We start from the raw sequence: 23,938 nt of genomic DNA, 5'->3' as shown, positions 1-23,938 counted from the left end.
TGGCAGGAGCAGGGACCGAGCAATGGGAGCTCACCCCGTTGCGGGGATTCGAACCGCCGACCTTTTGATCGGCAAGTCCTAGGCTCTGTGGTTTAACCCACAGCGCCACCCGCGTCCCTTGAGTTCTTGTAGTCAAATAGTAACCCATAGTTTAGAAGCTGAGCAGAGGCACCTCATTTCATTTTTCTGCCAAGGATGGGACTTTAAGATCTGCTCAGTGTATGTTCGACTCACACTGGAGGGATGGATTGCAATTAATATACCCTCTCCTACCCTCTCATGACCTTTTTTCTGTTTCAGGGCTCTTTTTGTGTCCATTGCTTCCCTTGAGGCTTAGGTTCAGCTGGGCGGTTCCTTAAGAAAGTTGGGTAGGCAATAGCCATAGCTGTTGGGGCGAGGGAGCGAGAACAGTACCATGCTTTCGTTATGATAGGGGTTAGGGTTACAATTAGCTCTCATGGCTAACAGCTCTTCCTATCCATTCCCCTTTCTCATCTACCCCAGCAGTGGGGAACCTGGGAACCTCCAGCAGTTGTCAGACTCCAGCTTCCATGAGCTGCAGCCATCCTGGCTGATGGACAGGGATGATGGGGGTTGTAGTCTGGTGAGCTGGAGTTCCCACGCCTCCTTTACAGGGTCTCCAAACAATGTTCCTGATCCACATTCCCCCGATCCCCTGTAATCTGGCCTGGACCACTGATGGGGGAAGTAGGAGGCAGAATCGCAGAGCAAGAACAAGCAAATCAGCTGGTCTTTCTAACTCTGAGACTTCTCTAACAATGCAGTAGCTAGTAAATTCCTGGCTGGAATATATATATATATATATATATATATATATATATATATATATATATATCCACTCGAAACATCCCTCCTCTGAACTGCATTGCAGATATATATATGCTTTAGAGGATCGTTTAACAACTTCCTTTTTATGGAAATATTTGCCTGGAGTTAAATTGGTTGCTGTCTTAATCTTTTTATTTCTTTTGGCAACTCTTCCAGCACAGCTCTCTTGGCCAAGAGGAGAAACAGAATGAATTAGACTGCTGTTTCCTGAAGTGCTTTTGGCTGCCCAGCCAAATATCCCCGGAGGAAGCTACCGTCTAGGAGCTAGACAGGACTTTAGTTCCCACTTTTGCTATGATGTTGTTGCAGCCCCGGGATCCCACCAGACTGGTGTTTTTGCAGGTGCGTTTTGCAGCATGTCATTGACACAATAATAATGCGTTAAAGGTGGATTTATACCGAAGCATCCACACATCATTCTGCTTTATTACTTGTTCAGAGATGCTAGCCTAACGTTAGTGCAATATTGCAGTTTGGAGGGGCAATATTTGCAGCATAGCACAACAAAACCGGAGGACGGGGGACGGGACCAGAACACTTGTGGTCTGAAAAGATACAGGACTTCAGCAAGAAGCTATGGGACATGTATGGATTAGAAACAAAACAGTATGTCCACCCTGAAACTTTTGCAGGTGGAAACAGTATTGAATTATTTTTTTAAAAAAATGTTTACATTCTCATGAAAATTTAAGAGCATCTTACTGCTAATTTCTTCCTGTGTGCACATTTTTGCAAAGAATGTCTCCTAATATACACATTTCTGCAAAGCAATTTCCCCATGTGTAATGTGCTTTTGTATGCTATTTTCACAAATACATCATACATACATTTATATCCCCTAGTATATGCATTTTTGCAGTGCTTTTTTCTGGGGAGGGGAGACGCAAGGGTACGCATACCCTGAAACATTTTGTGAATCTTTGTACTTTTCTCCATTTCCTGTATTGATTTTTCCCGATTTGAACTATAAAAGAATGATTTTCTCGAGTCAAAATGAGACTACCCCTAAACATTTTTTTTTTTAAAGGGAAAAAGCACTGCATTTTTTTTATATATCACTTGACTCTAGAATTGCTTTGCAAAATTCGGAGAAGTGTTAATTTCAGTATACGACTGTGCTTTGGTGCGTGTATTGCTTTGGAAAGTGCTAACTTGGTAAGTTCGCCTTTAAATGTTGTGAACTTCACAGAGATATACAGATAAAGAGCGGTATAAAAATAATAATAAATAAAACAATAAATTAATTAATAAAAGAAATACCAGCTGAATTGAGTTTTTCCTTCGTCCCTAGGTTTGGTTCAAGAAAAGAAAAAGAAACCCTTCCCTGAACTGGTCTGTCTGCTCTGGCTCCCTGGCGATTCTGTTCACAATCTCCATCATACATTATAAAGGTTGAGAGTGAGGTTAGGGATGTAGGGCCAGCCTCAGGTACATCAATTGCCATCACATTTCTATGCACTCTGTATTTTTTCTGCTGGTTACATACAATTCCATCTGTCTTTGTCCTCCTTCAGACTTATTTCCCAAATTCTGTGTAAATCAAATATGCACATTGTATGCAATTTTCAAAAATACTAATTTGTCCAATTTGTATGTTTCATTCATCCATTGGTTCATGTACATTTGGTGATTCTAACATTTTGCGGTGTTTTTTGCACAAAGTTCTGGAACCGTTCTTTATTCCAGAATAAACAGAGATGTTCACTTACGCCTTGAGGAAGAGCTTTGCATTCTGCAGTCAAATCTGTAAATTCAGCCTTGGAACAATTTGTCTCTCTGGCCAAATACTCAAAATTATACTTCCATCCAGCCACCACCTGGAAGAAATGTTTAGGAGAGGTTGTAAATGACTCAGATAAGTTCCCCTACAGCTCAAGGGAGATGGAGGTTCTGCTGAGCTTCTGGGCTGGAGTTCTCAAAGTCACAAGGGGCAATGAAACCTCTTCAGGCTGGGGAAGTGAACGTCTCTTCCCATGCTGGACCTTCTGACGCAGTGAGGACCATTGGGAGTGACTCTGTGGGCAACTCCCACTCCTCCCATTGTTTTTGCTCCAAGTCCACAGTCTTGCTGGAACAAACCTTGGGTTGGGGCAACTAGCTAAAATGTTTTAAAATGTTTTAATTTTGGCTCCTCTGTTTCATTTCTGTCGGGTTGGTGTTGGTTAAATGTTTACCGTATTTTTCGCTCCATAGGGCGCACCGGACCATAGGGCGCACCTAGTTTTTAGGGGGTGAATTAAAGAAAAAAACATTTAGTTCCCCCCCCCCCCAGCCCCAAAGAGCAAAAAAGCCAAGACAGCTAGCGGGATCCATCCCGCTGGCTGTCTTGGCTTCCTCTTTAGCCGCGTGCAACCTCTCCAGCTGGGAGAGGCTGCACGTGGCTTTGGCAGAAGCCAAGACAGCGAGCGGGATGGATCCCACTCGCTGTCATGGCTTCGTTTTTAGCCGCGGGGCTGGGGCGGGGGAAGCCCGAGCTTCCCCCGACCCCAGCCCCCAGAACAGGTCCGGAAACAGACTTGTTTCCGGGAGCTTGCGGGGCTGGGGCACGCTCCGAAGCCCGGGAGCGCAGCGGGAGTTGGTGCTGCACTCCCCAGGCTTCAGGCTGCCATCCACAAGCCTTCGGAGCGCGGTGGGAGTTCCCCCCGCGCTCCGAAGGCTTGTGGATAGCTGCCTGAAGCCCCCGAGCACAGCTCGAACTGCCGCTGCGCTCAGGGGTTTCAGGCAGCCTTGCCTCCGCTCCCGGAGCTTGCGGGGCTGGGGGGCGGGGAAAGCCCGAGCTTCCCCTTCCCCAGCCCCCAGAACAGGTCAGGGAGTGGCGGTCCCTTTTCCCTCCTGGGGAAAAGCCCACAAGAGCCACGCGAAGCTTGTGTGCGGCTCTTGGGGGCTTTTCCTGCCTGCCTCCCCCCTGCATTCGCTCCATAGGATGCACAGACTTTCCCCCTTAGTTTTTAAGAAGGAAAAAGTGCGTCCTATGGAGCGAACAATACGGTAGTTGAGGTTGGTGGTTACTTTAATTTGGCTATAACTGTAAACAGTCTACTATTATTATCACTATTGTTGTTATTATTGTAATTGGTTTCTATTGACTTATTGGACTGTTGCTTGTATAGGATATTGTGTGTTTAATGTTTGATGTTACGTCACACACACAGATATACACAAACACAGTCGTACCTTGGAAGTCAAACGCAATCCATTCTGGAAGTCTGTTCGACTTCCAAGACATTCGGAAACCAAAGCATGGCTTCTGATTGGCTGCAAGAAGCTCCTGCAGCCAATCAGAAGCTGTGGAAGCCCCGTCAGACGTTCGGCTTCCAAATGAACGTTCAAAAACCAGAACGGTCACTTCCGGTTTTGCGGCATTCGGGAGCCAAAACATTAGAGAACTAAGCTGTTCAAAAACCAAGGTACGACTGTATATGTTGTAAGCTGCCCACAGTGGCTGGTGAAACCCAGTCTGATGGGCAGGATATAAATTTAAAAATTTAAAATTTATTATTATTATTATTATCCCCTGAAGAGGGTGAGGCAGACCCTGAGGTCATGACACCAGTGTATGGAGACCCAGATGATGTCAAGGGGCGCATGACATTAGGTTCCCTCCACCCCAGACATATACAAACCTGACGCTGGGCTTTCACTATCTCTCCAGCTTCAAAAAGGTTTGGCATTCCACTCTGGTTGTTATGTAGCTGTATGGCGTGTCTCAAAATGGGCAGCAACTCCAAAATCTTGGTGGATATGGATTGCCAGCAGCCTAGGCATCCGGCATGCGTCCTGGTCACCTTGTCTGGGACTGAAGAACAAGCAAAACAAGAACAGCACTATGCCAGCTTCGCTAAGCTGGTACAAGGCAGAAAGAAAGAAATTTCCTGGGGGAAATAGTGGTTCCGGTAAGACATTCACAGTCGATGAAGAAACATTAAGAAAAATGTTCAACCCTCTTCCCTCAGTGCTGTGGTCCCAGTCTAATTGTGGCTGCTTTTACAGTAATCAAAATTTAAATAGAAGCAAGAGTCCAGTTCTCCAAAATGTAGGGCTCCTCCAAGCCTCCCTTTTATTGCACATTCATGATGATTTGTGCTCATGATGGGATCTCAGTGGTCATACGTCACCCCACTTTTGCACCTGCAAAGCCTTAGGGGTGGGCAAACTGCTTAACATCCAGTCGATGCTTAACTTGCAATTGGTGCACACCCTACGACGTCCTGCTGAAATCGTGTGACATTTCATATTGCAAACTTTCTGCCTTTGCCCTGCGTTTGTTGCGCTATTATAGTGCCTCCCGACAGTAGTAATGTGGTAGCTTTCAGGAAGCATAGCAGAAGAACTAACGATGCAGAATCAACCGACCATTAATGTATTATTATTATTTAGTCAGGAGTTGGAGATGGCGTTTATAAGTGGTACTACTACTACTAATAAATTTATTTATGCCCCACCTTTTTAGCTGACAGGGACCCAAGGCAGCTTACAGATAATAAAAAACACAGGAGGTGAAGGACCAGAGGACTGGAGTCGAAGGCAGAGTAGTTCTGAGCACTGTACACAAATAGTCTATCACTGGGCTTGAACATGGCAATTTTTAATATCATTAATGCTGCAGCATTAATGAAACTGGCAATCTCCCCTTCTCTTGGTCTCCATGGCCATGCGAATTCATCCAGCTATTGACAATAGGGGTGCCAACGTGAATAAAATATTGTGGGGGCCCGTGACACAATGTACCCCCGCTTTGAATGGAAATGTCCCAAAACTTGGGGAGGCGGCCCCCTCAAATATTTTATTGTGGGGGCTGAAGCCCCCACGGTTCCTAGGAATTGGCTCCTGTGATTGACAAGGCACCCTGAACGTAGAAAATCCTATTCAATAGATTTGGAGGGTACTTCTAGTTTTCACATTTCTTCAGATACAACGGGGAACTTCCCAGACTTTGGAATCAGAGCCGTATTTTCCGGCGGTGCACAGCGCATGTTAGATTTCAACTTTCACAAAGGGGCCAGAAAGTGTCCCTGCAGAACGCATACAGCTACCATTTAACAGTGACAACTAGGTGTCACCATTGCCTTATAAATGTGCTTGAGAATGAAGTTAGAAGACTTGCTGGTAGGTATAAATAAAGCCAAACAGCCATTCGCAGAACGTAGCTTAGCTAAGGTGCTTGCAAGCAGTTCAGGTTCTCAGCAATCGGGGATGCATTTGCACAGGCGCTACAACATAACTTGCCACAGCGCTGCCACACGAAGCTGGAGTTGCAGCTCCAAGTTCAGTGCTAAATGGCTTTAACAAACCGTATTGCAAATCCTCAGGCCTCGGACACATCCAATGGGCATCGATTCTTCAGATCTGGGCACTGCCCCCTCACATGTGTCCATCTGAGAATTTGGTAGGCTTCTGGTTCAGTCCTGCCAGCCTGGCCTTCAGTTCCTAGCCTTGTTTCTTAATTACCTCAACAAACCATAAATCTAAATGAAATATGTACATGTTGGGAAATATTAATGGGGGACTTAGCCAGGCTTCCTCTGCCTCAGGGTAAGTACTGGTAGCATATAGGTCTCAAATATATTCATAGACACACAAACCCCTTCAAATACACGGACCTATTGGCTGAATATCTCCATGTGGCCCATTTCTCAATTCCTATCTTGCTCCACACATACTAAAGTAACCCATCATGAAATGGGCTCCTTTTAATTTAAGTAAATAGCATCTTAAAAAGCAGAGACATCACCTTGCCGACAAAGGTCCGTATAGTTAAAGCTATGGTTTTCCCAGTAGTGATGTATGGAAGTGAGAGCTGGACCATGAAGAAGGCTGATGGCCGAAGAATTGATGCTTTTGAATTATGGTGCTGGAGGAGATGCTTGAGAGTCCAATGGACTGCAAGAAGATCAAACCTCTCCATTCTTAAGGAAATCAGCCCTGAGTGCTCACTGGAAGGACAGATCCTGAAGCTGAGACTCCAATACTTTGGCCACCTCATGAGAAGAGAAGACTCCCTGGAAAAGACCCTGATGTTGGGAAAGATGGAGGGCACAAGGAGAAGGGAACGACAGAGGACGAGATGGTTGGACACTGTTCTCGAAGCTACAAACATGAGTCTGACCAAACTGCGGGAGGCAGCGGAAGACAGGAGTGCCTGGCGTGCTCTGGTCCATGGGGTCATGACTAAACGACTTAACAACAACAACATAAAACCAAGCTCTTTTCCTGGGGAGCATTTCTTTGCATTTATCAACATGGACCATTCTTCTGCCCATTCCTGGTCACTGCTTTCCTATTCGGACAGTCTACTGTGTGCTAACTTAAAAATACCACCTACCAGTAATGTTAGTGCATTTCTGCAAAACGTTGGAATGTTCAGCGGAGTCATCAATGTGAACTTCAGCTTTACACTCGCCGGAATCCTACAAGGAGTGAGAAGGACAATGATTAATGTTTACCAGACATAAAATTCCTCTTCCCTGGTAGTTACGCTGTTAGTTACTGCTAGAACTGTGCTTCAAAATTTGAAGACTTGCAAAATTCTGAGAAATGCAGGCCTGGGATTCTTTGGGAAGAAGGGCAGGATAGAACGGGAAGCAGCCCCAACCAAAGAAGATTGGCAAACCAAGTTAATGGACTATGCTAAAATGGCGAAATTAACTGGAAAGCTCAGAAATCAAGACGACAAGAAATTTAAAAAAGAATGGGAAATGTTTATTATATATTTGCAAACGTATTGTAAACAGGTTAATGTATTGGCAGCATTTTAAGAACATTTGTAAGTATAGAGATAGTATAGGAAATTTGAGATAAAAAATAATTTGGAGTAGAAATGATATGCAGCTGAAAAGAAAAAATTAAGGAACCGTGTGTGTGTGTGTGTGTGTGTGTGTGTCACGGGATTCAGAGAATCCCATTTTATGGAATTGATATTGCTTTCGTGTATATTTTTCTTTCTTTGTTGTTGTATTCGTTATTGTTTTTTATTTTTGTTATTTTTGTTGAAAATTTAATTAAAAAATTGTTAAAAAGGAAAGAAACTTGATACATAAAGGAATACCTGAAGAAGAATTAAGGCTTTGCAAGGTCCCCTCAGTCTGGCACTTTGGCTCAGCACTGATCCAGGGCCAAACTGACTCAGATCAAGCTCTCAAATCAATTTGCAGGCCAACCTTAGTGCTAATCAGGGTTTAAAACTCTGATTAAACTTGTGGTCAGGAGTTGGGCAGGGGAAGAAGATGTGGCTTCACTTCCCCCACTCACAACTTTAATTACAATTTACACTGTGGTCTAAACCGCAGAGCCTAGGGCTTGCCGATCAGAAGGTCGGCGGTTCGAATCCCCGCGACGGGGTGAGCTCCCGTTGCTCAGTCCCTGCTCCTGCCAACCTAGCAGTTCAAAAGCACGTCAAAGTGCAAGTAGATAAATAGGTACCACTCCAGTGGGAAGGTAAACGGCATTTCTGTGTGCTGCTCTGGTTTCGCCAGAAGCGGCTTAGTCATGCTGGCCACATGATCCAGAAGCTGTTTACGGACAAAACGTCGGCTCCCTCGGCCAGTAAAGTGAGATGAGCGCCACAATCCTAGAGTCATTCGCGACTGGACTTAACTATCTCAGGTCCCTTTACCTTTACCTTTTAAACATGTGGTTGGGTAGGGTTGCCATATTTCAAAAATTATTGAGCTTCTTTGGGTAATTTTAAGTTTTTGGAGCTGTTTCTGCTTTTCCCACTGTGTTGCCATACACCTGGGTTTCCCCTGACATTTTGCTGATTCAGGAAAATTTCCCCTTGACGCCATTTTTACATCTAAAAACCAGGACATGTCAGGAATTTTCCTGACGTATGGCAAGCCTATGATTGGGAGCTGGGAGGGGAAGATGGAGACACTGTAGATCTCCTTCCTCGCTCCACTGCAGAGAGCAGGATCATACCTTCCAATCACCAGCTGGTGAATAGAGGGTTCAATCCTGCTGGGTGTTGCTTTGCCAGTGCCCTGCAGCAAACACTGCAGAGGTTGTTGGTCTCTCCTTCTCCCCTCCCACCCAACTGTCCTGCCTTTTGGCAACCCCAGGTGACTGATCGAAAGCCATCTCAACTGGATTCAGCTGGAGCCCAGATCAACCTGATCTGGTGTGGGATTAGGGCTTCAGCTCAATCAGGGGCAGAGCCCTAATAATTACGCTCCGATCTGTGCATTAGTTTGGGCTACTAGATGTGATGGCTATTCTCTGCCTCTACGGTTGGAGGCAGTAATGCATCTCAACAGCCATTGCTAGAAGCTGCAAGAAGGGAGAATCTTCTTATGCTTGGCTCCTCCTTGCATGTTTTCAATAGGTTGGCCACTGTAAAAACCGAATGTTGGACTAGATAGGCCACTGGCTTATCCAGCAGAGTCTTCTTCTATTCTTATGGCAGCTAGACTGGTGACTGGGAGCGGCCACTGAGACCATATAACACTGGTCCTGAAAGACCTCCATTAGCTCCCAGTACGTTTCTGAGCACAATCGAAATTGTTGGTGCTGACCTTTAAAACCCTAAACCAGGCTTCCTCAACCTCAGCCCTCCAGATGTTTTGAGACGACAATTTCCATCATCCCTGACCCCTGGTCCTGCTAGCTGGGGATCATGGGAGTTGTAGGCCAAAAATATCTGGAGGGCCGAGGTTGAGGAAGCCTGCCCCAAATGGCCTTGGCCCAGTATATCTGAAGGAGCGTCTCTATGCCCATCGTTCAGCCTGGACACTGAGGTCCAGCACTGAGGGCCTTCTGGCGGTTCCCTCCCTGAGAGAAGCAAAGTTACAGGGAGCCAGGCAGAGGGCCTTCTCGGTAGTGGCGCCTGACCTGTGGAACGCCCTCCCATAAGATGCCAAGGAAATAAAACAACTATCTGACTTTTACAAGACATCTGAAGGCAGCCCTATTTAGGGAAGTTTTTACTGTTTGATGTTTCATTGTGTTTTAATATTCTGTTGGGAGCCACCCAGAGTGTCTTGGGAGACCCACCCAGATGGGCAGGGTATAAATAATAAATTATTATTATTATTATTATTATTATTATTATTATTGTTGTTGTTGTTGTACAATTTAGGTCATTTTTGTTTTAAAAAGTGGACTGAATAAAAATCTTTCCCCATCTCTAGTTGCCGCTGACTTTTAACTAATGTTTCAAAATTATTCTATGGCCCTCTATTTTATTATTGTTTCAGGGTGTGTTCAAACATCGCCTCAGTTGCCTTCAGGCAGACTATGTGTAAATGGAAAACTAGGTGAATAATTTAGGGTTGATATTTGAAGCTGATTTAGCCAACTCCTTCTTTGGAAACTATCATTTGTTAATGTTCTCATCCAGAACTAATCCAAGCAGGCATTCTTTACCCAAAACGATATCCTGAGGTGATATCGTGTGATTTGTTTCCGAAAAGGATTAATCTCACATTGAAAGTCAGTTGAAAGCACGTGATAAAGGAAAATTGATCATATAATGGATCAGTGCTGCAAATGTGGGGTTTTTTTATCCATTGTGGGTGGTTTCATTTATTTATTTATTTATTTATTAAAAAGATTAATGTTTGCTGGATAACTGCTTAACCGTAATTCATGAATGAATGACAAAGTACTTTGAAGCAGGGATAATCTTGCTTAGTTATTTGAAAAAAAAACCCTGTGTGGATGTAGTCTGATGTAGTGCTAATGGCGAATATATTGATCCCTGTAAAGATGGAATTAGCATGGAAATGAATCTCTGGGTTTTTCAGCAGTAAATATATCAATAGTAGCACTACAATATAGCAGTTTGTAGGATTTTTTTTTCTTTGCTCTCGCAGATCAGCTTTCTGATGTACACAAGCCCTTATTCCACACTGAGATTCCCTTAGGCATCTGGTTGGCCAATGCAAGAGCCTCTGGTCGGATTCAGCAAGCGCTTCTCTTCCGTTTCCATCTTGGAAACTGCTGTTATGTCTATTGACATTAGGTATGTGTCCTTCAGACGCTGGTGAGTTGTACATACAAGCAAAGGGTCATACACACTGTAACTTGCATGCTTGGGCAACCAACACAATTTCATCATTGGAATCCCTGCTAAAGATGTCGGTGCGGTTAAAAAACCAGAAGCTCTCTTGTGAAATTATCTTGTGAAAAGATGTGAAATTAGTTTTGTATGCAGTAACAGCAGCCAGAATTTTGCTGGCACAGAAATGGAAACAGGAAGAGACGCCCACGAAAGAAGAATGGAGGGTGAAACTGATGGAATACGCAGAAATGGACAGATTGACGGGGAGAATTAGGAACCAACGTGACCAGAGATTCTCTGAGGACTGGAAGAAATTTACAGAGTATATCAAAAATTTCTGTGATGAGCAAATAACGTCCGTTGGCTTTCAAGAAGCTCTGTGAAATTACTGTTAGAAACATTGTTTTAAAAATATGATGTGATTAAGAGTATTTGAGTGCAATATAATATTGTGAAATGTGAGACGAGGATAAAAAAATAAACGGAAAATTATCAGACAAGCTGAGGGAAGTTCTGGAAAAAAGGGTTTAAGTTAAAAATGGATGTATAATTTTGAAAAAAAATTTTTTAATGGAAAATCTAATAAAAATATTTATTAAAAAAATTAATAAAGATGTCGGTGCGACCTGTACCCAGAGCACAGTTCTCCCATGTTCTGTGTAAAGCATTTCCGCATGGGCGCTCCTGCATGTTGGGATACTGCCAGGGAGACGGGGGCATCAGGCAGGCCCCAGCTGGCTCCGGACGATCACCGGACTCCCGTGGAACAGCATCAGTCAGTCAGCAACACGAGCCTCAGATACGTTCCGAGACCCGTGCACACTCTGTCAGCAGAGTGTATAAATCATCCACAATGGAAGAGGCAGGCAAAGAGAGCTGTGCCAGCATCATTTACAGCATTTATTCAGCATAGTCCAGGAACAAAGGAAAACATGACTGCTTGCCTTTGTATCCAGCAAAAACAGCCGCATAGCAAAAGCAACACGCAACGGAAGTTCCCAGCAGACAGTGCTGGCAGTAAACAGGCATGTGATACACAAATGTCATGCCTGTACCCTTTTAAGGGGGAATGGAACTACCGTATTTTTTGCTCTATAAGACTCACTTTTTCCCTCCTAAAAAGTAAGGGGAAATGTGTGTGCGTCTTATGGAGCGAATGCAGGCTGCGCAGCTATCACAGAAGCCAGAACAGCAAGAGGGATTGCTGTTTTCACTGCGCAGCGATCCCTCTTGCTGTTCTGGCTTCTGAGATTCAGAATATTCTTTTTCTTGTTTTCCTCCTCCAAAAACTAGGTGCGTCTTGTGGTCTGGTGCGTCTTATAGAGCGAAAAATATGGTATATCCTAACACTGAATATCCTCCAACTTCCCGCTGATCAAAATTGGGATGCTTGGTTTTTTGGTCTCCAGTTTTCATGGAAACCAGAGGATTCCCTCAAGAACATGAGACACCCAAAAAACGATAGCCCTTTGGCCCGGCACTCTGGCGCAGATCCGCTGACTTGCACCACAGCATGAGACCAATAAAATAAAATAAAATGGGTGTCTTTTGGTCTGATCCAATCAGAAATCGGGACTGTTTAGCGGTATGTGTCTGTTGCCCTCTCCTGTAGCACCTTCCCACCACGTTTGTGCTAAATCATACATACATTTTAGAGAGAAAATAGAGATACTTACTCCCTCCGATAATAGCATGAACTCGCAGTTTTGCCAGGGAGTCGCATCTCCAGCAACGCAAGAGGTTTTCTTTAGCTGATATGTCACAATGTAATTTTGCCCAGGGCCTGGCTGAAGAAAACATTTATGTAAGTGCTCATCATTTCCACAGCGAGCCAGGAAGATCGTTTTCAGAAGGATTTCTTAATGACTTATTAATATGTGCAGCATTTTAAATGAGGCCTATTCCCCAGGATCATAAATGACCAGGCTCTTCTCTGCTGGAAACCCATTTTCCTAAAAGTGTGCAAGAAATTTTGTTTGGTAGACAGTATATTCTTAGGGACGCGGGTGGCGCTGTGGGTTAAAGCCTCAGCACCTAGGGCTTGCCGATCAAGAGGTCGGCGGTTCGAATCCCTGCGGCGGGGTGCGCTCCCTTTGTTCGGTCCCAGCGCCTGCCAACCTAGCAGTTCGAAAGCACTCTCGGGTGCAAGTAGATAAATAGGGACCGCTTACTAGCGGGAAGGTAAACGGCATTTCTGTGTGCGGCTCTGGCTCGCCAGAGCAGCGATGTCACGCTGGCCACGTGACCCGGAAGTGTCTCAGGACAGCGCTGGCCCCCGGCTTCTTAAGTGAGATGGGCGCACAACCCTAGAGTCTGTCAAGACTGGCCCGTACGGGCAGGGGTACCTTTACCTTTACCTTATATTCTTAGCTTCTTCTTTTTTTAACATTTTAAATGCTTCTGTTCAGAATACTTCAGTGCTTTTGTTCGACCAGTGGTAGACAAATTGAAATCACTACACCTAAATGTCCCAAGAGGGAGTTGCATAGTAAAATGAATATTTAAATCAGCTTTCTACATAGGGCCCTTCAGATGTTTTCGACCACTGATCTCCTCATCCCTGACCATTGGCCATGCTAACTAGGGAAGATGGCCCTAGAGTCTAAAAAAACCACATGGCTTCAGTTTGGAGGAGGTTGATAAAGACTTTCCCAATCAAATATCAAAATAGAATTACCATATATCAAACACATACCCTGTGCCGCTACCCTTGGATCAATATTCATGAAAATTAAGTAAATACCCCAAATTCATCACTGTATTTAGTTTTGAACTGTTTTTGGTACAGTGGTACCTTGGTACTCGAACACCCTGGCTCCTGAACGCCGCAAACCCAGAATTAAGTCTTCCGGTTTTTCAGAAGCTGAACATCTAACGCAGCTTAGGTTATTGTATTTTAGTGTTTTGTTGGAAGCCGTCCAGAGTGGCTGGGGAAACCGAGTCAGATGGGAGGCGTATAAATAATAAATTATTATTATTATTAGCTTCCGCTTGAGTTCAGGAAGCTCCTGCAGCCAATCGGAAGCTGTGCCTTGGTTGCTGAACAGTTTCGGGAGTTGAACGGACTCCTAGAACGGATTAAGTTTGAGAACCAAGTTTAAATTGTTGTAGCCTGCATTGGGACCCTGATGGTGAAGGGTCTCACAAACCACCACCTTTTTCTCCTCCCCTCTATAGCTTCTTTGCAAACACCTGCCCACCATCTGCTCTAGAGGGTTGGGGAGATCCTCCAGAGCAGATTTTGGGTGTGCAAGAGGACTTGGAGGCGGAAGAAGTATCTAAAACCCTTTAATCATTGTTTTCCGCAAGCCTAATCCGGACATACGATTCAGTCACCTATGCTTGTTTTGAAGGTGCTGCCGATTGCATCTGTGTTTTAAGCTTGTGTCCAGCTCGGTTTTACTCAAAGAAAACCCAATGAAAATAATGTGCCCGAGTTGTGCGCCACAGTCAAAACCAGCAGGACATATAGACGATTTCTCTTAGTAAGCTTGAAGTAGAGACTTCCGGAGGCGGCGCGAAACCGTGATGGCGGACCTCTTCGAGCTCTGAAGAGGGGCACCGCAGAAAAGGGTTGTTTCGCTACGGCGCAGCGGCAACCCATCAAGAAAAACCACGGACAGAGAGAGTCCGTGGCCGTGGGACTCGGCGGGCACCTGGAGCGACCCCAAATTCGCGGAAGGGACCCCGTAAGGGGCTCCGGAGTGAAGGAGGGGGAGCGGTGCTGTGAGTTCATCGCTCTTTCTGCGGAGGCGAAGCCGCGCGGCTGTCACGGATGAGCGCTGACCTTTCTTCCAAAAAATACTACTCTGAAACAGCAAACCCGTGAGTAAGGACTTAAGATTTGTTACAATAACTTGAAGAAATTTGGCTGAAACCGGGAGACGAGAAAGAGGAAGTCCGTCTTCCGGCACTGCTTATAAGATCAAAGCAGACTGTTTAAAGAGCGGAAAGCGCTGTGAACAGGGAAGCTTTAAGGCTTTAAAGTGGGACTTTCGTGCACACTTGAAATTCTATTCTTAAAGGAAGAAAAAATACAGTTTAAATTGGACTTGGAGCGGTCCCCCATGGGGCGAGGGAAGACTCTAACCCCAAATCTTCGGGTGGCCGGGTGAAGTTGCTTGACTGCGGAACTGTTACAAACTTCCAGATACTTTTGTGACTGAAGTGCAACTTTTGGGCTTACTTAGTTTGAGTGGATACAATTGCAGGCACCTTGTTGGAACATTGTTAAACGTTTTAAAGTGCTCTGCAGGACTTTTTTCTTAGTGTTTTGGAACTAACTTGCTTTTAAAATTGTTTTTGAAAACGGAAACTTTAATGGCGGAAAAGTTACCTTCTTCTTACTAACTTTTGGTGGCACTCCCCCTAGAGGACATTGGATAACAAAGGCCTGGGAAAAGTTTTTTTGCTTACTTTCTTTCTCCAGACTGTTTATAAATTTGGACTTGTCTTTCCCATGGGATTACAACATCTGACCTTGAACATTGACTGATGAGTGGTACAGGAAAGACAAGAGCAGCCAAAGCTAAGGAAGCTAAGGAAAAAGAAAAAGCAAAAAAGCAGGCACAGCTTTTGCAAACAACTTTAACTCAGGGACGTAGACTATCAGTGCCTGCTGTGCTTGCAACACAAAAAGTAGAAAGTGAAAAGCCTGAAAAATCTGAAGAGGAAGATATGGCATCAGGAGGAGCAGAGGCAGCACTGAAACAAGTTTTGGAACAATTGTCAACATTAAATCAAAAAATTGATAACCAATCAACAAAAATTGACCAAGCTACATCCTCGATCCAGAAATTGACAGATCAGGTTTCCCAACACACCCAAGCAATTGAAAAATTGCAAGGAGCAACGGAAGAGAACCGTAAATTGGCAGGGGAAGCCGTTGAAATTGCAACATCAGCTAAAAAAGAGGTTGAGGAAGTTAAAGCAGAAGTCAAGCCTCTGCATAAACAGATAGGGGACCAACAAACCTATCTCTCTTTGGTGGAACTGAAAAACCGGGAGACTAATCTTAGGCTTAGGGCGGTCCCAGAAATCGAACAAGAAGATTTGATTGGATTTTTGACAATAGAATTTTCAAAGTTCTGGGGCTTAAAAGAAGAAAGTGATTTTAAAATAGTATCGGCTTTTCGACTGGGAAGATTGGTAAGAAAAGATAGATCTAGAGACTGTCTAATAGCTTTGAGATCAAGAGAGGAGAGAGACAAAATATTAGGCCTACACTTCAAAAACTCAATTGAGATACAAGAGAAAAGGGTGGAAATCTACCGAGATATTCCTAAACAGCTATTGGATCTGAGAGCCACCTATTCAGAATTGGCTAAGTTGTTGAGACTTAACTCAATCCCTTATAGGTGGGAGTTCCCACAAGGACTATCATTTACTTACAAACAGAAGAAGGTTAAAATAAGATTACCAGAGGATCTACAAAAGTTCCAGCACGACCACGGAGAAGATCTCCAAAAAGAAGCAGCAGCCCTTTGGCCTATACTTAAACCAGGACCCACTCTGCCAGCAGGCGGAGGGACGCCTAAACCCTCGGAATTAGAGGAAAAAGAAGATACACCGCTCTAGGTGTAACAGAATAGTTCAGGATGTCTCTGCAGCTACTCAGTTGGAATATAAATGGCGGAAATTCCCCGGAGAAAAGAAGGAAACTGTTTCATATATTGAAGAAAGAACAATTGGATATTATTTGTTTACAAGAAACCCATGTGACCAGGCTCCACAGGAAAGTTTTGGTCAACAAAAGACTAGGCCAAGAGTTTATTTCCTCAGACAAGGTAAAGAAAAGAGGAGTGGTGATTTATGCTAAGGAGAGCCTGATACCTAAATTTTTATTTAAAGATGAATATGGAAGAATTCTGGCAATTGAAATCCAGACCCAAGGAGAAAAAATATTGATACTAGGAATTTATGCTCCAAACGACGGGAAATCAGAATTTTTCAAGAAGCTGCATGAGACGCTGCTGGACTATATGGACTATGCTAACATCATAATGATGGGAGACATGAATGGAGTGGTGTCTACACATATGGATAAGTCTTATAACCAAAATCTAACATCAGACGGCAGACTGCCTAAAACTTTTTTTGAAATGACTGACAATCTGGATTTGATTGATATATGGAGGACAAAGAACCCCCTAGGTAAAGAAGGAACTTTCTTCTCTGAGGCCCACCTGTCCTGGTCAAGGATCGACCAAATCTGGACCTCCAGGGGGCTGGCACCTAAGACTAAAAAGGTGGAAATCTGCCCAAAAACATGCTCCGACCACAACGCTCTGAAATTAGATCTCAGACTTACTCAAACCGGTTCCTTCAGATGGAGAATGAATGACACTCTTTTAAGAGATCAAGAGATTGTGAAAAAGGCCCAAAAAACATTAAAGGACTATTTTGAGATAAATTTGAATACTACAGTAGAAAAAAGAACGATCTGGGACGCAAGCAAAGCTGTCATGAGGGGGTTTCTGATACAACAGAATACAATTAAGAAGAAGCTCTGGAATGGAAAGAAAGATAAAATACTGGAGAAAATACATCAAGGAGAGAAAAAATTGAGAACTAAACCAAAGTCAAAGGATCTGTTGAGAGAAATTAAATTCCATCAAGCAGAATATTCAAAATTGATTAATCAGGAGATTGAATGGAAAATAAAACAGATGAAGCAAAGATCCTTTGAATCAGCAAATAAATGTGGAAAGCTGCTAGCTTGGCAGCTGAAAAAAAGACAAAAGTTGAATACAGTTACAAATCTAGAGATTGAAGGAAGAACGGTGCAGAAACCAGAGGAAATTAGGAAGTGCTTCCACAGATATTTTAAAGAACTTTATGTACAGGGGCCTCAGAAAGAATCAGAGATAGATCATTTTTTAAAGACAAATGGACTATCAAAAATAACTCAAGATAAAAGATCAATCTTGAACTCTACAATAACCACCCAGGAAATTGAAAGTGCCATTCAGAACATGCAACTAGGCAAATCTCCAGGCCCGGATGGGCTTACCTCCAAATACTACAAGACTTTGAAAGACTATTTAACACAACCCTTGTTGGAGGTATGCAACCAGATCATGGATGGGAAGAGGGCACCAGAAACGTGGAAAGAAGCGTTCATCACATTGATACCTAAGATAGAATCTGAAAAGACTCAACTCAAGAACTACCGCCCCATCTCACTCCTGAATGTGGATTACAAAATATTTGCAGACATTTTGGCAAGTAGACTTAAAAAAGTTTTAATTGAAGTAATTCACAAAGACCAAGCAGGCTTTCTCCCTGGTAGACATTTATATGAGAATACCAGAAACATCATCGATATTTTGGAACTTTTACAAACTAACAGGAACACAAGGGCGGTGTTAATTTTTGTTGATGCGGAGAAAGCATTTGACAATATATCTTGGATGTTCATGAAGAAAAACTTGGAAGGGATGGGAGTGGGGCGGGGGTTTGAAAATGGGTTACGAGCAATTTATTCAGAGCAAAAGGCCAAATTAATAGTGAACAATGTGGTGACGGAGGAGTTCAAAATTGAAAAAGGGACACGACAAGGGTGCCCTCTATCCCCTCTTTTATTCATTTCAGTCCTGGAGGTGCTATTGAACATGATAAGGGAGGACCGGCTGGTACAAGGGATAGAGGTCGGAGTGAAACAATATAAACTTAAAGCTTTTGCAGATGACCTAGTTTTGACATTGCAGGAGCCAGAATCCAGTACAAAAAGAGTTCTTGAACTTATATCTGAGTTTGGTCAGGTGGCGGGGTTTAAGTTGAACAAACAAAAAACCAAGGTTTTGACCAAGAATTTGACACTTACAGAAACAGAGGGGTTTCAGAGAGAAACAGAATTAAATGTGGTAAAGAAAGTGAAATACCTAGGGATCTATTTGTCTTCCAAAAATTTGAATTTATTTAAGGACAATTATGAAAAATGCTGGTTGGAAGTAAAGAAGGATTTAGAAATTTGGTCAAGATTGAAACTTTCCTTGTTGGGAAGGATTGCAGCAATTAAAATGAATGTATTGCCGAAAATGTTATTCTTGTTTCAAACCCTACAGATCGTGGACAGAGAGGAATGTTTTGGAAAATGGCAGAAGGATATATCTAAGTTTGTCTGGCAGGGCAAAAAGCCCCGAATAAAGTATAAAATATTAACTGATTCAAAAGAAAGAGGGGGGTTTGCCCTGCCGGATTTGAGGTTGTACTATGAAGCTGCAGCCTTCTGCTGGCTGAAAGATTGGTTTTTGCTAGAAAACACCGACGTCCTAGATCTGGAAGGTTTTGATAATGCATTTGGTTGGCATGCATATCTATGGTATGACAAGGTTAAAGTTCACAAATTGTTTAAAAGCCATATTGTCAGAAAAGCGATTTTTGCAGTCTGGATGAAATATAAAGACTTATTAGAGAGTAAAACACCGAGGTGGCTATCACCGGTGGAGGCCAAAGCTCGAAAAAGACCCAATATGGAGGCCTATTGGCCGAAATATTGGGAATTAATTGAAAAAATTGGAGACGGTTGGAAGTTGCAGAGCCAGGACAAATTAAAAAACAAGGTGCGAGATTGGTTACATTATGCTCAAATTCAAGAGGTTTTTAAAATGGATAAAAAGGTTGGTTTCCAGGAGGGGAAATCGAAACTAGAGACAGAATTGTTAGAACCAAAGACCAAGATTTTATCTAGAATGTATAACTTGCTGCTTATGTGGAACACACAGGATGAGACAGTTAAATCTGCTATGATAAAATGGGCACAGGATGTTGGACATAATATTATGTTTGAAGACTGGGAAAGGTTATGGAACACCGGAATGAAATTCACGGCATCTAGTGCCTTGAAGGAAAACATTATGAAAATGATATACCGGTGGTACATGACCCCAGTCAGGCTAGCCAAGATGCATCACCTGTCTGACAACAAATGTTGGAAGTGTAAGGAAGCAGAGGGGACTTTCTTCCATCTCTGGTGGACCTGCCCAAAAGTGAAGGCCTTCTGGGAAATGATTTATAATGAATTGAAAAAGGTATTTAGGTATACCTTTCCTAAGAAACCAGAGGCCTTCCTGTTGGGCATGGTGGACCAGAAAATGTTAAAGAAAGATAGAACTTTGTTTATGTACGCTAGCACAGCAGCAAGAATACTCATTGCAAAGAGTTGGAAGACACAAGATTTGCCCACGCTGGAGGACTGGCAGACGCAGTTGATGGACTACATGGAGATAGCTGAACTGACCGGCAGAATCCGAGATTTGGATAAAGAAACAATTGAGGAGGACTGGGGAAAATTTAAAGATTATCTGAAAAAATATTATAAGCTGTATGAATCCTAAGAAAGTGCATGATTAGGAAACGTTAAGCTTCTGCGAATATGATTAAGTAAATGGTAAAATTAGTGACAAAAGAGAAAAGGAGACAATTTAAATTGAATATGTTATGTTTATTTTAAAGGTATTGAAATTGAGATATAATATATTGTATTTGGATACATAACATTCGAAAGTTACAACAAGGTATGAAATAAGGTAACAAAATGCTGACATTGTTAATGCAAAGAACGCAGAATCGGAAGGGGTGGGGAAGTCCAAGTTTTATTTTGTTTTTGTTGTTAAAAAAGAGAAAATTTGTTTCTTGTAACTACTTTATTTGTTTATAAACCTATAAAATTATGGAAAGAAACGCAATAAAAAAATTTATAAAAAAAAAAAAAAAGAAGTTGTCTGCGGTTAAGCAGGGTGGTGGTGGGAGCACCGATAGCAGCTGCCATTCTGTTCATAGAATCATAGAATGCAGCACTTCATCAAAATTCAAATTCAAAATGTACCCACTGGTCCAAAAAGGTTGGTGCCCCCTGCCGTAAGGCCTAGTTTTTTGAAAACGGCAAATGAAGTGATAAACCTGTGTTTAGGTAGCCCCATTGCATGTGGGGGAATCTCATACCCTGATGCTAAATCACTTTGGAATGCCTTATGGGAAGCAATTTGCAGATGAAATAAATAATATACACTTCTCTTTAAAGAAAAATAAAAAATCCTCTACACATAAGAAAGAAGATGACAGCACATGCCAAATCGTAGCATATATCAGATGTATTCAGATATCTCTTGAAGGTTTTATTGTTTTTCCTGGTAATTCCCTGGCACTTAAGATCAGAGCCCATAATTTCTGAATTCCTGTTTTTAGCTATATCTATCTATCTATCATCTATATCTATCTATCTATCTATCTAATCTATCATCTATCTATCATCTATCTATCTATCTATCTATCTATCTATCTATCATCTATCTCTCTATCTATCATCTTTATCTATCATCTATCTATCTATCTATCTATCTATCATCTATCATCTATCTATCTATATCTATCATCTATCTATCTATCATCTATCTATCTATCTATCTATCTATCTATCTATCTATCTATCATCTATCTATCTATCTATCATCTATCTATCTATCTATCATCTATCTATCTATCTATCTATCTATCATCTATCTATCTATCTGTCATCTATCATCTATCTATCTATCATCTATCTATCATCTATCTATCTATCATCTATCTATCTATCTATCTATCTATCTATCTATCTATCTATCTATCTATCTATCATCTATCATCTATCACCTATCTATCTATCTGATGTTGTTTTTATTATGTGTCATTTTTGTACACCGCTTACAGATTTTAAAAAAACATTAAGCACTTCAAATAAATGCTTCAAATAAATAAATATTTTTGCTTTCACAACAGGACTTTCCCTTCCTCTCCTCTCTCTGTGCCCTCTCCCCCAATCTGCTCCAGAGGGTCCCTCAATCCTCTGGAACAGATTTTGATTGTGCATGGGGGAAATTGTGTGGGAGAGGAATTGCACAAGCAGAAGTGTGTTGCACGTGTGAAACGGCAGAATCAGACACAACACCCAGACTCATTAACTCAACTGCAGTAATTTGTGCCGAGTTAACACAGAAGCAACAGAATGAAACTGGACCCAACACACTGCTGTGTTTCTCTGCTACATGCCGTGAAACAGCCCTTTCAGCTAAGCATTCTTTGAACTGTTGTCCGCAAGTTGCAAAGCAGAGCAAACATTTCATAAATGAAAGGTAACTGATGGGAATATTTAACCTCTGTAAACAAAGCTAGCTCTTCAGCCGACGTGTTGTGAACTTTCCAAGCAGAAGACTTGTTCCAAATTCTGCTGTGGTCGACGCACTGTGTGAGCTACAGCTGCAACATCAATATTTGGCTCCTTTGATAAAGCTACGTGCTGTTTTCTCCTACGATGGCGAGCCCTACCCACTGTGCTTGAAACCAGAGTGACACCAGTCTCTTGTACAAGCAAGCTTTTATGCTTAATTAGTCCATCAATAATAGATGGGTTTGAATGATCCATTTAAGAAATGCCAGCAGAGCAGCAATGCCTATATTCTAGAATAAATTAGGGATGGATGGACAGATAGACGATAGATAGACAATAGACGATAGATAGATAGATGATAGAAAGATGATAGATATAGATAGATAGATGATAGATAGATAGATAGATAGATAGATGATAGATAGATAAATAGATGATAGATATATAGATGATAGATAGATGATAGATAGATAGATAGATAGATAGATAGATAGATAGATAGATGATAGATAGGTAGATAGATGATAGATAGGTAATAGATAGATATGAGCCAAATCTCTCCTATGCTAGCATCAACTTCAGCTCAAAAAATCATATTAATTTCAGTACAGTGGCACCTCGGGTTAAGAACTTAATTCGTTCTGGAGGTCCGTTCTTAACCTGAAATTGTTCTTAACCTGAGGTACAACTTTACCTAATGGGGCCTCCCGCTGCTGCCGCGCGATTTCTGTTCTCATCCTGAAGCAAAGTTCTTAACCTGAGGTAATATTTCTGGGTTAGCGGAGTCTGTAACCTGAAGCATCTGTAACCCTAGGTACCACTGTATTACTGTAGAACCCCAAAGCATGTAATTTCATGGGAAGCAAAGTTCAGCTAGAAGCAGCCGCCTTGGTGTGTCATTCAGAAGTCTCACAAATGAGTGGGGGTTATTGGAGTCCCTTTCACAATACCAAAGAACTTGGGGTCATTCAGAGAAAGTGATCTGCAGCAATTTGGTCTTACAATAAGAAGCAATTCATCACACAGTGCTTGTGGAATTCCATCCCACAACGCTGCAGCGACTATTTCTAATACGGACTCAAATTCCTTACTTATTTACAATATTAATAGAAAGCCACCCAAAGACATGCTCCTTGGGGGCAGCTCCTGGCATGAAATGTCAGAATTCAATTAAAAACGCAGTGCAAAAATACCATAGCATTGCAGCATTGCGGTGCTGAGCAGAGAAAAACGTAAAAGGAGATCAATGCACAGCATGTGAAAACAGTACCTCACGATACTAAAATCACAGATTTGTTAAAATCTCAGGTTTTCTGTTGTTGTTTTTTAAGCTAGGGAATAATTTTGAAAAGTCTTCACCTAGCACCAAAATGACCATAAAGGGTAGTACCAAGCGAGCAAGCCTCTCGGGGAAGGACATTCTGATCTAAAACATATTTAAAGAAGAAGAAGAAGAAGAGTTTGGATTTGATATCCCGCCTTTCACTCCCTTTAAGGAGTCTCAAAGTGGCTAGCATTCTCCTTTTCCGTCCTGCCCCACAACAAACACTCCGTGAGGTGAGTGGGGCTGAGAGACTTCAGAGAAGTGTGACTAGCCCAAGGTCACCCAGCAGCTGCATGGGGAGGAGCCGGGAAGCCAACCCGGTTCCCCAGATTACGAGACTACCGCTCTTAACCACTACACCACACTGGCTCTAAGGTAAGTAAAGTCATTGGAACTTTTTGTCTTGAGAACACTCACTCACATAGGCCTAGAAACATTGATTTTATTCTGTGAGGACCCCCCCCTCGGTATCGGGCAGTATATAAATTCTCCCCCCCCCTTTTAAAACTTTATTGCAAAACAATTTACATATAACAACACAGACAAACCAAGACAACACCTCAATGACAACTAAACATTAATGAACAACATATCATCTAACATCACACACACTTTTGAC

General features: G+C 42.5%; 1 protein-coding gene across 1 annotated transcript in view; it reads right to left on the bottom strand.

The window, feature by feature from the left end:
• The window catches only part of KNG1 (kininogen 1), a 33,626-nt gene that overhangs the window by 7,622 nt on the left and 2,066 nt on the right, over nt 1-23,938 (bottom strand). The window contains exons 2-5 of the mRNA XM_083442237.1: nt 12,523-12,633; nt 7,172-7,256; nt 4,473-4,645; nt 2,559-2,666 (exon numbers count right to left, since the gene is read on the bottom strand). Of these exons, the coding sequence (XP_083298363.1) occupies nt 2,559-2,666; nt 4,473-4,645; nt 7,172-7,256; nt 12,523-12,633 (477 nt within the window). The remainder of the gene's footprint in view (nt 1-2,558; nt 2,667-4,472; nt 4,646-7,171; nt 7,257-12,522; nt 12,634-23,938) is intronic.

This window comes from Podarcis tiliguerta (assembly GCF_965153285.1).
Source record: "Podarcis tiliguerta genome assembly, chromosome: 5".
Lineage (NCBI taxonomy): Eukaryota > Metazoa > Chordata > Lepidosauria > Squamata > Lacertidae > Podarcis > Podarcis tiliguerta.
This window is presented reverse-complemented; position numbering and strand designations above follow the sequence as displayed.